Consider the following 13996-nt stretch of genomic DNA (forward strand, 5'->3'; position numbering starts at 1 on the left):
TTTAGCAATTTGCTAATGCAATTTTTATACTGTATGAATACATGCATATCTTGTGCATATAAACATTTCAATAAAATGACAAAATTTAATTCTTTCAGTGCTGGCTTTTCTGCATGTAGCTCAAAAGTACCTGCATTATTTTCTCTGCCTTCTGTATGTAGGTCCAGGAAATACAGCTACCATAGCACTTTGCAGGTTGATGGCAGAATGTTGCAACTTAGCAGTTTCATAATAACACAATTACAGAATTAAAAAAACCCCACCACCACAACTCTGACAGTGCCATTTAAGTTGCAACACTTTTAGACTTCCATCAGTTTGTTTAATCAACTATAATCTTTTCTCCCTCAATCCCAACCTAAAGAACATTTTTTACAAAAAGACCAATGAATTATGATATTATTAGAATGCTGTTTAGAAGCAGATCAGTTATTTCTTTGAAAATCCCTCTGTGGACTTTTAAAATATGTATTTCAGTCAAAATCAATTACATTTAAATTCATTTCTACTGGAAGGAAACATTACTTCTTTAATCAACTCAAACAGAAACATGTTTCAGATTCAGTAATATGAATCAAATACTAATGGGCAACTAAATAATTTGGTATTTCCATTCAAAAAATAGTTGGTCAAAACAAATTCCAAATACAAAATTACAGTATTCACATAAAATATATGCTCAAATCCCAGAAAGTAAAATTTCCCTGCTGTATCCATGACTCAACCTCTGGGGTTACATCCATGCTGCATGTTTAGCCAGGTTCCTGATGGAAAAAAGCAAGCTTTTAGCCTGGATTACAGATCCCACCCAAATAGCTCTCAATATGTTTCCCAGCCCATAGAGAGTTCTCCCTTGGCTGAGTGAGGTACAACATTGTACATAATACATTGGTACTAGACTGAGAGCTATATTCCAGTAAAGACGGTGGTTATCCTCCATTTCACCTCAAAAATCAAACAGGATGTCTTAAAATATCAGTAGTTTAGGTGAACATGTTTGACTTTATCCTGGACACCATGAAGGAAATACCTCACACAGCCAGTATTGTTACAGGAAGGAAGCGACTTCTAAATAAAACATCAGTGCAGTGTCTGCTGTCTTTCACTTAAGATTCAAATTCCTAATCTGGTCATAAAAGCAGTTGACTAATAAATCTATACAACAAAGCTCAGGGTTAGGTCATAAAATCACAAATAAGCAAGACTATTCAGTTATGAAGGTAATTTACAGAGGAAGCAGCAGAGGCAGCAGTGAAACAGCTCTGGAGAAAGGACAGCGTAAGGCAAGTGCGGCACTGGCAGGCTCGATGAAGAAGAGGCAGATGATGTCTGTGCACCTAAAGAATAAACTGACTCTGAAGCTGTATATCTAAACAGGAGTACTTTGCCAGTTTAATCATCTCCATTCAGGAAAAGCAGCCTGCTTTCCCTCCGGGAGCTGCTTGAAAGTCATCTGATTTACAGACATGTCAAAAATAGCACTGTGCTTACTCTATAGAAAAAAAAAATTGTTTTTTCACACTTAAGCCTGAGGAGCTTCCTCCTCAATTCCCCAAAGCATGTATCAAGCAAAATAAAGCCTATGTCATTACAATAGCAAATAAATACAATCTGACTGTTCGTTCCATTCCATTCCTGGTTAAATACATTCATAAACACTTTCCTCCATGTGAATCAATTTTAAAGTAGTCCTAACGTACAAGCTAACATTTAGGTAAGGTTAATACCAAAATCTAGATCCATTTATCTAGTAAGACCAAAAACACTGACAGCAGCAGCTGTTTTTATCAACTAGCAGGGCTATTATCATCTTAATGGAAATATTTTTGAAGTATGAGGTTACTAATGGCATATGATTTTTTAATATGTGACCTGTATTTCTTACCAAGTCATTAACTGTCAATTTATGTAAAAACAGAAGACACACTGGTTTTTCCTTTAACGTCATTGTAGTTTTTTATGTACCTTTCCCCTAACAATAGTAATAAACACAGTGTGTTTTCCCAGAAAAACCTAATTTTCTATTGCACTGAGTTCTTACTAGATTTCAGCATGTTTAGCCTAGTGTAATTAAAAGAATAGATCTTCTTTCCTTTGCCCAAGCTATCACAATGGATACAAATCACAACTTGTGGGTAATTACAGAATGTGGATCTCATCTTGCATGAAGCTGGACAAAGGTTATGCCCTGTACCCATGCCTGGTACTTGAGAAAGAAATATACTGCAGGGTTGGTACTGTAATTATTTCCATCCTTGAAATGGGAGACATTTGAAAAATACAAGCTTTCAGGGCAACTAACCCTTGCATCTGTCATCACGTTATTGCCAAGTAATATGCACCCAACTGCAGCTAATCACATAATCACACATCTGTTACATAATAATGCAGTATTTTATTCTATGCACACATTGTAAAGCAGGAGAGGTAAGTACCATTTTAAGGGGAATAAAAGGCTACTGAAAATACATATGGAAAGGAAAAATCTCATTTGCTTTAGTAAAACTTGGAATAGATCTTGAATAAAACTATTTTATTTCCATTCTGTGCATTTGCGTTCTTTCATTTTAATAATAAAAGATTCAGTTGTACTTTCACTTATTTAGTTCCTACAATATTTCTTTCGCAGACAGCAATGAAATATTTTGCTGTTCTCTTTGTGAACCTATGTCAGACTGACACTTTCTCGTTTTACTTGCAGGATTTTCATGAGGCCTTGGTGTTGTTTCAGCACAAAATTTTGGAGTTACATATGAAAATATATTTTTGTTAATTATCAGATGTTAAAAGCAACACAAGTCATCCAGCAAATTTTACAGAAAGATTTAAAGGATACAGAGTGTTTACAGAATCCTTTGGTTATACTTACTAAAAGACAAGTTACACTGACAAAGACCACAGTAAAAAAACATTTGGTTTAACTAGTTTGAGGATTTCCTTTACCGTTTTCGGTGTTCACAGTATAAAAAATGAAGACCCTCATGCCCCAAGGAAACAGATAACCACAGGCAATTAGTCTATTCAAAGGCACTCCGCTTGCTTTTTAACTTTGGCAGACACCAAGCTGCTATTTCTTTCATCATTTGCTGGCTGAATATTCTCTTCAAAAATTCATTCAACACAATAAATGATAGTCAGTGACCAAGCACAAAATCTCATGTTGGAAATTTATTTTGTTAAATAAAATATTCATGATCTTACAAAACTGATTTTACCAGACGAGGCCTTTGGCCAACTTTGATTTTTTTTTCCCTTTAACACGCTGAGCCTTAAGCTTCTTTTTCTGCCTGGAATTCATCCAAATTGGGTACTGTCCATGTTGGTCTAGAAGAGTTTTTTTGTTTCGTTTAATATCCAGCTCCATCTTGCAGTCATCTGAAAATTAAAGTTATTTTTAGTGAGTAAAATATCAGAATCAGCTTCATAGAAGCTATTTTGTTACTAGATTCCCCCAAACGATAAAAATGCCCCTAGACACAGACACAACAGTGTTTGTACATAGAGAACTGAAGGGTTTATAAACTGAAAGCCCTTTCCCAACCAGTGCAACTGCAACCCAGAAACTTCAACAATTCAATACAATGAACAGTGCGATGTTTTTCCTAAAGGCCGTGTCTGGGCAAAGCATCTTATTCTTCAGTCTGCAATCTGTTCCAATCCTGTGTCTAAGAACATTGTATATTCCATCATGGAAACATGCATGAAGCCATAGGCCTACTGAAACATACGCACAATTACGCCCTCCTTATGTAGTATATAAAATAAGATCTGCTCTAAAAAATTATTCTGAGTAGAAGATGAAGACAAGTGAAAAGAATAGGTGAAGACAAGTAAAGAGAAAAGTACAATGACAGAGAAAGTAAAGAGAAGTACAATGACAGTAGGAAGTATCAGCCAGTGATGCCAGACTTGCCTCAAGGAGTGAGCATGACATCAGGCCTAACAAATTTTCAAGCAGCAAGAGAGGATTAACCTCTAGGATGAGGAAGACTGCCTGATGAGGAAGACATGGTCACTCCCAAGAACAGCATCCCCTGCTAACACCTCACACATGCCAAGCCTTGGTGAGTTAACACAGTGCAAGAGGAACACCTTGCTAAACACTGACTGGAACTGTGCTCTGTAATTTCATCCCAACCTTGTTCCCAAACCATGTGTGCAACTCAAGTCTTTACCACAGGTCTTAAGGAGAAGAAAAAGACTTGTATGCTGTGCTTGTCTGATGTTGGGAGACAAAGCTCACAAGCAAAAGGCCAACGTGCTGCTTCAATAGTTGAGGCTGAGAGCTTACAAGAATCTGCATCAGAGATGTGCTTTACAGAGCCCTAAACTGGGGGGCTTGCAAATGCTTGCAATCAACAGAGAATCTGCACAGGGGCCTGGTGGCAGAACCAAAAGCCTATCCAGCATGGCAGATCTTACATTATTTTTTCTTAAGAGGAAAAACTGAAAAAAAAATTAAAAATTCACAGTGTGCTGTAAAGAATAATCTAAAGTAATACAGTAAGATGCCTGCAATATATACAGATATACTTTCTTTGGCTGGAAATTTTTTTATCTGCCTGTGGGAAGTACATATTACGGGTGAAGTTTTTATCTACTTTGGTTCTTGTAACACTTGGTGATGTGAACTCCTTTGTGTCCACAGTTAGTTCTGAAAAGTCCTCTCAAGGAAGACACCGTTATTTTCAGAAAACTTGTAGCTGTTTTGTGAAATACCTATTTTCTTAGGTATTTCTGAGACTGCTATCTTTCTGCAAAAGCCAAGTGAAATCGGCCACCTGTAGAGAAGTTGCCAGCAGAGTTAGGAGGTGGTGCAGGAATGACAGACAGCCATGCATTTACTTCAGAAACTAGGTTTAAGACAATGATTTCTCATTCAACTTCAGCATCAGAAGTCTGACAAGATTCAAGGACATTTTGGAAATCCAGTTCTAACTACCCCCTAAAGAATAATTTTTACACCTGGTTTGTGGGACAAATCAGAACCATGGATAAAACTAAAAATTATGCTTGAAGCTACCCTTAATTGGACAAGTACTTTTATACACCATTCTATTTTCATTTCCAGTATCAGAAAATCTTAAGTGGCACAAACTAGAAAATCAAAATAAGAATATGATTTAGTTTGGATGTCAGTTTTGGGAAGAGGTGTCTTTCTAACTCCCATCTAGTTTGCAGCTATTTAAAATCTTTGTTTCCACTTCCTGGGTTACTTCCTTTACAGTTTACATTCGACTCCAGACACAAGAAGGAAGACAGTGTTACCTGTACCTAATACCACCCACGCCTCTACCATGTGCAACCCAACACTAATTCGCATTCAGAAACTAGGCCCGTGGTACTCCTACTCCAACTTCTGTATGTTTAGTAGCCTCTGCAAATTAGGACAGTTTGGCAACAAACATAATGCCGTGATCGAACAACTGCTAAGTGGCGAATCCGCATTTACCTGATTTTGTCAGAGATGCCTCTCCATACGATACATTATGTACTTTACATAGTGAAACCAAGTGTTAGTAACCTTGTTCCTCAAGTGGCCGGATGCAATATGGATGCCAGTGTTGCGAAATGACCAGAGCCAGTGTTTTAGCTTTAGAAAACAACCTTTCCGAGCCACTGTTCTCACTGTAACAACTATACGCCCGATCCCGGCGGTGAAAGTCACAGGACCAGTGACAACACCGCAGGAAAAGCCGTGGCAGGAAAAGCCGGCCAGAGCCCGACTCACCTCTCTGCTCCAGGACTTTCTCGGGGGGCAGCACGGTCGCCACCTCCTTGACCTCCTCCATGATGACATCCGCTTTGGTTCCCAGGATCTTCTTCAGCCTCTCCAGCTCCTTGGGCGCGTTCTTCTTCCTCTTCTCCGCCCGCATCTTCCTCCTCCACTTGCTCCTCAGGCTCTTGGCCATGTCGTGCGGGGCGGGAAGCGGGCGCGGTTCAGCGGGAGCCGTGCGCACGGGACGGGGCCGCCACACAGGCCGCGAGGCCGCGCCGCCCGCCCGCGCACGCGCGAACGGAGGCGCCCGGGCCCCGCGGGGGTAGATGGGCCGTACCGTAACTCTCCGAACGAGCGCGCAGCCGCCTTCCGGCTTCGCGCCCGTGCGGGATTGTGCCCGGACACCGCTGCGCGGCGAGGGGGAGGCACGGAAGGATAAACAAGTGTTCCATCACAACGTAAAAGCAAGGGTTTATTCTTACCGCCTGCCCCGCTGTTCTGAATGAAATCCTAGGGCAAAGGGAGAGGTTATCACATTGCCTCAAACCCATTCGCAGTCGTACTTCGACAGCCACACGGAAAGCGCAGCCTATGCCAGCGTGGGGCGGGCAGGACGCGCATCTTTGCCCACGTACTGCAGTCCTCGTCGCTCCCTCTCACTGACAGCATGGGCGAGCAGTAACAATCCCTCACGGAATAGGAAGGAAGCCTTTCAAAATCGCTTTTACGCTCCCTGCCCCTCCAGCATCTCCACAGCGTGGGAAGCAGCCACAGTCACAGCACCTCTACCCCGTCTGCACCGACCCGTCTGCAGCGCTCATTCTCAGCATCCTGAGGTTCTCCAGTCTCAGTTGCAAGAACAGACTGAAGGCTTTCCAGTTTTTATTGACACACAGTGAGTTTTATTATACACAAGTTGATAAAACGCTATAATCAACCTCCAATGATTTTTCAGAACATTGCAAGATAGTAAATAAATAATACTAAAATGAAGAACATTCCCTTTAATTGTTTTAACACTCTCACAGCTTCCATAGCGACAGCCCTTAACAAGGACAGAGTATCTCTGTCAGAGACAGCATTTCATTTTACCAAACAAAAACTAAAAATAAAAAATTATCTTAGTAAAACATTGCACAATGGTAAACTCATGCTACCCTTATATGGTACATAAACAAATGATCAACCCCAAAGGAAACATTTTCAGCAGCTATGGAACAGCAGGGAAGCTTACTCTGGAGCAATCAGGAGTTGGCAAAATTTTAATCATTAATTACGTCGATCACAAATTAAGTGATTAAAAACATGACTGTAATGATAACAGCATGTTAACAATACAAAATACATGGTCTGGAGAAGAACTGTAGCTATGTAAAAAGCCATTTTTCCCCCTAAGGAGGAATCAGTATTCATGGAATGCAAACATAATAAAGATTCAGTCTTTAGAAGGCAGAACTACTGAGTTTGCAGATCATCCAAATGCTTAACTTTAATTGTGCTGTAGTCAAACCACACTGCCTTTGACTATTTTTTATTAAATGCCTCCAGAAAACGCAGCAGGTGTAAGAACAGATTTATGATGTCCAAGTAGAGATTGATTGAAGCCAGTATGTACTCTTCAGGGGACAATTTGTGCATCAGCAAATGAGTGTCATAAATAATAAATCCGCAGAACAGAAGAGCTCCAGCAGCAGCAAACACCAACTCTATCGTCTCACTATAGAAAAACAGCTGGAGGCAGATAAAATATGACAAAGATGCTTGTGAATTTTTTTATATATATTAAAATCCCTGCATAATGATATGCCACATTTAAAACACAGTCTTTCTAGTGTTATGTACACAAACCCATGGTATTATGGTAATATTTCAATGCTCTTATTCCACACACTCTCCAGTCACACAATCTCTGATGGTGTAAAAGTGCCTCCACTTAGGAGGGAGGAAGCCCTGGTCTCCAGAATACTAACAGCAGAACAACTAGAAAACCACAATACAATTAAATCTTAAATCTTCCTCACATTCTCTTCATCAACTAGTGGATCTCAATTAACAGATTTTTTAAATCAACCCAAATACCCCTTTTATGCTGGCAAGAACAGCACCCAACAAAAATCTAAATTGAAAATGTGTGGTGAAAAGATATATATTGGACTGATCCAAACCTTTCAGTCATACTAGAAGTTAGTAAAAGGTCAGGCTCTGAGCAACCTGATCTTAGTGGAAGATGGAGGGGATCTTTAAAGATCATCTAGTTCCAACTCTGCTCATGGCAGGGGAGTTGGAACTAGATGATCTTTAAAGTCCCTCCCAACCCACACCATTCTGTGATTCTGTGAATATCTTTTAACTGTGAACACAAAGTATCTTACCCTCAAGAAACCCGAGAAGATTAAAATCCACAAACAAGCAAAGAGGCTGAAAGAAAAGAAATGACACTGTAACCAATAACATACATTCTTTTAGAATACTTTCACCTAAAATATCCTCCTTTCTCCTAAAACCTCTTCATAATAAATTTAGCAAGTGAATGTCTGGAATTCTTAGATGCCAACAGCTCACTGGTGTCAGCAGTAGAAGTTTCTATAAAGCTGTCAAAAGTTATGTTCTAACTTTAGTTTTTTTAAACATTTGAAACATCTGCCTTCTCTCTCAGTGAAAAATCTAGGTAAATTAGTTTTCACATTTTTTTTAAGATTCCTTATCACTGAAAAGAATTTACCAAGAATCAGAACAGGGTAAAATTAATAATTTGAAATAAATAACCCTCACCATTCCCTTGAAGCAGGTTCTGTTGACCTGTATTTCTTATTATATCTGCAAAGCTTGCTTTAAGAAAGAAAAAAAAATTCAAAAAAGTATGAATATGACAACATACCCTGCTCCAAATTTGCTGAAGTCTCTCTTTGATTGCAAAGTATATGCAGTCAATCCAAGAAATACAGCAGTAGTAAGAATAAAGGCTTGCAAGACAACGGAGACATCATAGAAACTCACTGTAAGGAGAAAAAGTAACCTGTCAATTAAAGAACACTACACTATGTATTTACTGAGTTACCTTTTGAGGAAACAGAAATTCAAACTTAACTGTGAACAAAATTAGGTAAATTATGCCTGAAGTTGTCTTTGCATTTCAAATTCATGATCATAGGGCTCAGGGATCTTGTACTAGCTAAGTTTGATAGTTACTTTATAGCTTCTTAAATGGAAGTAACAGGTTTTAATTAGTCAAAATTGTGAAAACACCAATACAAGAAAACAAAGATTTTAAGTACAGATAACAGAGATCCTAAGGAAAAAAACTATATGATTTTTTCACAATTCTGAAACAAGGGTAAAAATAAAACAATCCCCTATAAAGGCTCAAAGTTTTAATTAGGGGACAGGAGGAGAAAGACAAAAGAAGCACGCATAACCTTTTACTTCCCTCCTTAATCTTTTTTTGCCCCCAAATCAGGAGATCATAAGCCACAATGAAGAGGTTTCATCTCATGCTGTAAGGTAAAGTTCAAGACGACGCCGTGTCGTGACCACACACTGCCTCACTTCAACCCTGACCATGAAATACAGAATTCTCCAAGCTCAGACTCCCTTTGAGGAAATTGAGGGGGCAGGTAGGACTATTTCAACTTGAAGATGAGCTCTGTTGAGAGCTGAACATTATACAAGAGACATTTTTAACTATACTGAAAGAATAGATTCCCCAACTCATTTCTCACTTCAAGTTTATACAGTTCCATTTCTGAATCGGAATTCAGTTTTCCCCCTTGAATCCCTGGTTTGGGCTAAACTTCTATCACTGTCACTAAACTTTTCACTGTCACTAAAATTTTCACTAATCTAGAAAATCCTAATGGCAAGTAGTACAACATAATTGATTCCTTTTCCAAATTCTTTATGGAATCAGACAATGGGATGGCTACTATTTACCTGTAATGGCAACTGTCAGTGCTTCCAGTAGTGTCTACAAAAAGCAAACCCAAAAAAACAGAAGGATGAGAAAAAAATCAAACCATTAAACATTAGGTCTCCTGTTAAATCTTTGTGTATGCAAACATGTTTGATTTTCAACAAGAAAATGGCAACCATACTATCTTACTGGGCTGGAAGTTGTGTTACACAAGAGTACAATACAAAGTGAAAACAAGAGACTGTCCCTATAGAAAAATGTCACTTACATTTTCTACTGTAAATGCACAGCCTTTATATGACATTTCTTACAAACTATTCAAGGGGTTATAAAATTAATAAATGTTTAATATCTTGTTGGACAGCTGTCTAACACAGTGTCTGCATCAGTTTCCTTTCCACACTTACTCTTCAAACCATCTGTTTACTTACACAGTAAAGTTGTCTTTCTGTTTTATCACAAATACAGTTTAGGCAACTCTTAAAGCATCAAATTTTAATTGCGCTACTGTGACTTCTTCTCAAAAGATTTATTTGCTACATAATTCAAAATATCCAAGAGAAACTGCTATCCTGGATCTACACATTCACAGCTTCTTCAGGCAAAAGACTGAAATTTGAGGACAGCTCTGACTGATATACTGGAAACATGCTCAGAATTTGGCATCAAAAAGACAACAACCGGAGGAATAAACAATATGGCTAGTTTGGGTCTCTGCTGGAGGCCATCCATTAAACAATTTAGGTAACAGGAATTTCTCCTCCTTTCCTGCTGAGCAATTCCATAGAAAAAAATCCCTGACATCAACAGAACAATGAGAGCAGACAGATTTCTACACATACACAAAAACACTTGCTCAAACTGGTTCCAAGTTCTAATACTCTTCCTAAAAAGATGCTGGAAGAAACCTGAAGTGCCTGCTATCTAGGAACAACCTCTGGACAGCATCTCCAAAACCTCACTCAGACCTTCATATATACACAGGACATCTTTCAAGAAAAAGAAAGACAAGAAAAACAAATGACATACCTCAAGTTTCAAGGAAATAATTACAATGCAAGATATTCTATGGACTATTAAATTGAATTAATAATCAAGTAATAATTTAATTGAATGAAACACTTACAAATCCAAACAGCAGATATAAATTAACAGGGTGCTGGTGTCTGTAGAGGGTCAATGCCACGATTACAGCCAGAGATCCAAACCCAGATAGCAAAAGCAAGGCAGGCCTGTGAAATTCCATATATAAAAATAAGTAATCAAATGTAAATATCTGTAAGACTATGGAACAATTCATATAAAACCAAGTTTTTAAGTGATCATCTAGAAAAAGATACCCAAAGTAAACCTAATGCAAGTTTACAATAAGACTGTTCTAAAACATACTAATACAGAAAATCAGTTAAAAATAGTAGTCACAAGTAAAGGAATCTTTTTCGTACTAGAGCTAAAGATTGCCCAGGAATCCATTACCTGGAAACGAACACATACAAAGAAGGAAATCCATCCATCCAAAGTAAGAGTATTAAAGTATATGTACTGTTTTATCTGCTCTGCACTCTATATTCAGAGGACTATTTTTCATAAGCACCCTAATGCAACAAACATGGGCACTAACTGCACCAAAGAAAATCAGTACTGACCAGGAAATATTGCTAAATCATTCAAGTAGCCCTCCAAGGTAAAACAGGACCAATATCAAGCAAAAAATACAGCAGTTGTAAGCGAGCAGGACAATTTTAAATGATCAGATTTAAGTAGAAACCTGTGGTTTTACAACCACTGTTGTACACATTATAGGTTATACAGAAACTGAGACTTTCATGCAGTGTTTAATCCTCCTTTTTTATTTGGGCTTTAAAGTGAAAGTGAAAGTCCAAAAGTGCACTTGGAGGAAAACAGAAACTAGACTCAGTGTTCTCCTCCTTTCCCAGCTGTTCCTTTCCCTGGCCTGCTCACCACAGTTTGCAATTTGAGACTTATTTTATCATAAAAATCTGAGAGGCAAAAAGAAGCATGCCGACAGGAATTTAAGCATACTAATTCTTTTGGGGGAGTGGGGAGGGGGTAAGGGGAAAAAAGAAGATGGGAGAGGGAGGATGAGTAATAAAACATGATTCTGCTCTTTGGAACAGGCACCTATAAACAACTGCATTCTAAAGAGATTTTAGAAGTATTTAGACTGTAAAACAAGAAATGTCAGTAACTGAGCTGTTCTGCAACTCATGTAAAAGTATGCATAGCACAAATACTGAAATGAACACTATTAATAAAGCATTGATTAAAATAAACAACAACAGAACAAAAAAAATTAGTTTTCATAGTAAGCCAAGGAGAAAAATGTAAGAGAAGAAAAGTTACTCCCTAATCAAGTTAAAAAGTATCTATTACAGCAACAAAACACAGGTTATTACAATGCAGTTTGTTAGGAAGACTGAGGGGTAGCAACAAGTACATAATAGCAACAATACATAATTACATAATAGCAAAATACATAACTTATACCTAACACATGCTAACCAGCTGCATTTCACCTTAGAACTTACCTCTCATGAACAAATGCCTGCACTCCAGTAGAGTAGAGGAAAACTGCAGATGTGACTGTGGTCAACAGAACTTGAACAGAAAGAATGCTGTAGACTTTTCGCAAAAACGCTGGAATAAAGAAAACAAAAATTAAATCACTTTTGACTTACACTTTCAAAGTTCAACAGTAAACCAGACATAAGTCCTCATTTTCATATGGAACCATCACAAAGTCATAGAGGAAAAGCACAGAACAAAGTCGTAAAAAGCCATTTTACTTAAAAAAAATGACACAGTATTACAGCAAAATTACATTTATTTCTGGACATCATTATTTAATTATTAACAACGATGACAAAAGAAATGTAGCAAACTTATAAGACTTTACAGCACACAGCTGTTTATGAAACACATGTATATAAGACACACAGCACACAAAATGTGTCCAGTAACACTGTTTCAGCAAGGATTACTGATTAGACACATTCTACGAGAGTACTCAATGCATTTGAGACCTGCACATGAACAGCAAAGCAGGATTTCATGGGCATTAGTATGACTTCTCAGCATGCCAAATGCTTCGGTGGAAGAGACAAAAGTTCTAACATCTCAAAGAAAAAATTCAAATCTCTCAATCTCATGGTTAAACTTCTGTAATTACACTCACTAAATCTAGTATTTATGAATCACAGGACGAATACGCTTGGCAAGACCTCTGAGATCACCGAGTCCAACTCATGACCGAACACCGCCGTGTCACACAGACACGGCACCAGCTGCCACGTCCGGGCTTTCCTTAAACACCTCCGGAGAGGCGCGTCTCTGCAGGGACTACGCACCTCATGGATCATCTTTGGACTTCAAAACTCTTCACTCTGGACAAAATCAAGTCTGAATCTACACAGGCTCCCGCATACACGGGGTAACCCCCCTCAGGAGAAGCCCTACCCCCTTCACGGTTAAACGACAAAGCCTTTCGCCGGCCGCGCTCCCTCACCCTGGATGCCTAACTGGACTAAACAGCGCCCAGGCTCTGCACTGACAGCCTTTAGCCAGGTGACAACATTGCGCGGAACTCGACTGCAGCTCAAGGCCAGACGTGACCGGAGTATCACAGAGGCACCTGCTGGGAGCGCAGGCGTCCTCAGACCGCCCCGCCAGCGAGGGCAACGGGGACCCCTCCGCAAGAGCCTGGGGGGGCTGAGGCGGGGCCGTGCGTCTCTCCCACTCATCCGCAGTCCTCACCCATGCGGATGTGCACGCTGGCAGAGGCCACGTTGCTGCCATAGTTGAAGTCATCCTCGATGGAGCTCCTCGGGTACAGCTGCTCCGCCGCCATGGCCACGGCCCGTCTCCACTTCCGGGGGCTGAGCAGGGCGCCCCGCCGAGCGGCCGAGCGCATCGATCTCGGGCGCCGCCGCTGCGCTGCGCATCTCCGAGCAGGGCACCCTGCCGAAAGGCCGAGCGCGTCGATCGCCGGTGCCGGCTTTATCTCGAGCGCTGTGTCCTGCCCGTGTCTAATTGAGGTCTCACCTGGAGAGGAAGATTCAGTGAAAAAAAACCACGCCTGTGGCTGGTTTTCACCTTTGAATCACTCGGACTGTGCCGCAGCAGGCTGCGGCTGTGCACAGTAGACACGTACCTGCGTTCGGCCGAGACTGATGGAAGCGGCGTCGGGGCTGATGCTCCCCTCAGCGTGTATCCCACATGGATGAGCTTCACTTCCAGAAACCTTTAATACAAAGCAGAATTTTACCACGGCGCTCCCCTAGTTTCGTGTCTCGTCCTTCAACCTCAGTGTAATTTAACAGAAAGCAAAGTTGCCCGGCGTTTCTCAG

At 39.9% G+C, this 13996-nt stretch overlaps 2 protein-coding genes across 2 annotated transcripts; both read right to left on the bottom strand.

The window, feature by feature from the left end:
- Positions 1 to 3154: 3154 nt before the first annotated feature.
- Positions 3155 to 5967, bottom strand: LLPH (LLP homolog, long-term synaptic facilitation factor). The gene is made up of 2 exons (XM_066319129.1): positions 5732 to 5967; positions 3155 to 3375 (listed from the first exon to the last, which is right to left on the bottom strand). Exons 1-2 carry the CDS (start codon positions 5910 to 5912, stop codon positions 3212 to 3214), a joined length of 345 nt encoding a protein of 114 aa, XP_066175226.1. The 5' UTR covers positions 5913 to 5967; the 3' UTR covers positions 3155 to 3211.
- Positions 5968 to 6598: 631 nt separating this feature from the next.
- TMBIM4 (transmembrane BAX inhibitor motif containing 4) lies at positions 6599 to 13519 on the bottom strand. Its single transcript, XM_066319128.1, has 7 exons — positions 13404 to 13519; positions 12179 to 12287; positions 10756 to 10861; positions 9650 to 9683; positions 8598 to 8715; positions 8092 to 8137; positions 6599 to 7450 (listed from the first exon to the last, which is right to left on the bottom strand). Exons 1-7 carry the CDS (start codon positions 13495 to 13497, stop codon positions 7244 to 7246), a joined length of 714 nt encoding a protein of 237 aa, XP_066175225.1. The 5' UTR covers positions 13498 to 13519; the 3' UTR covers positions 6599 to 7243.
- Between the last annotated feature and the right edge of the window lie 477 nt (positions 13520 to 13996).

Source organism: Sylvia atricapilla, chromosome 5, assembly GCF_009819655.1.
Source record: "Sylvia atricapilla isolate bSylAtr1 chromosome 5, bSylAtr1.pri, whole genome shotgun sequence".
NCBI lineage: Eukaryota > Metazoa > Chordata > Aves > Passeriformes > Sylviidae > Sylvia > Sylvia atricapilla.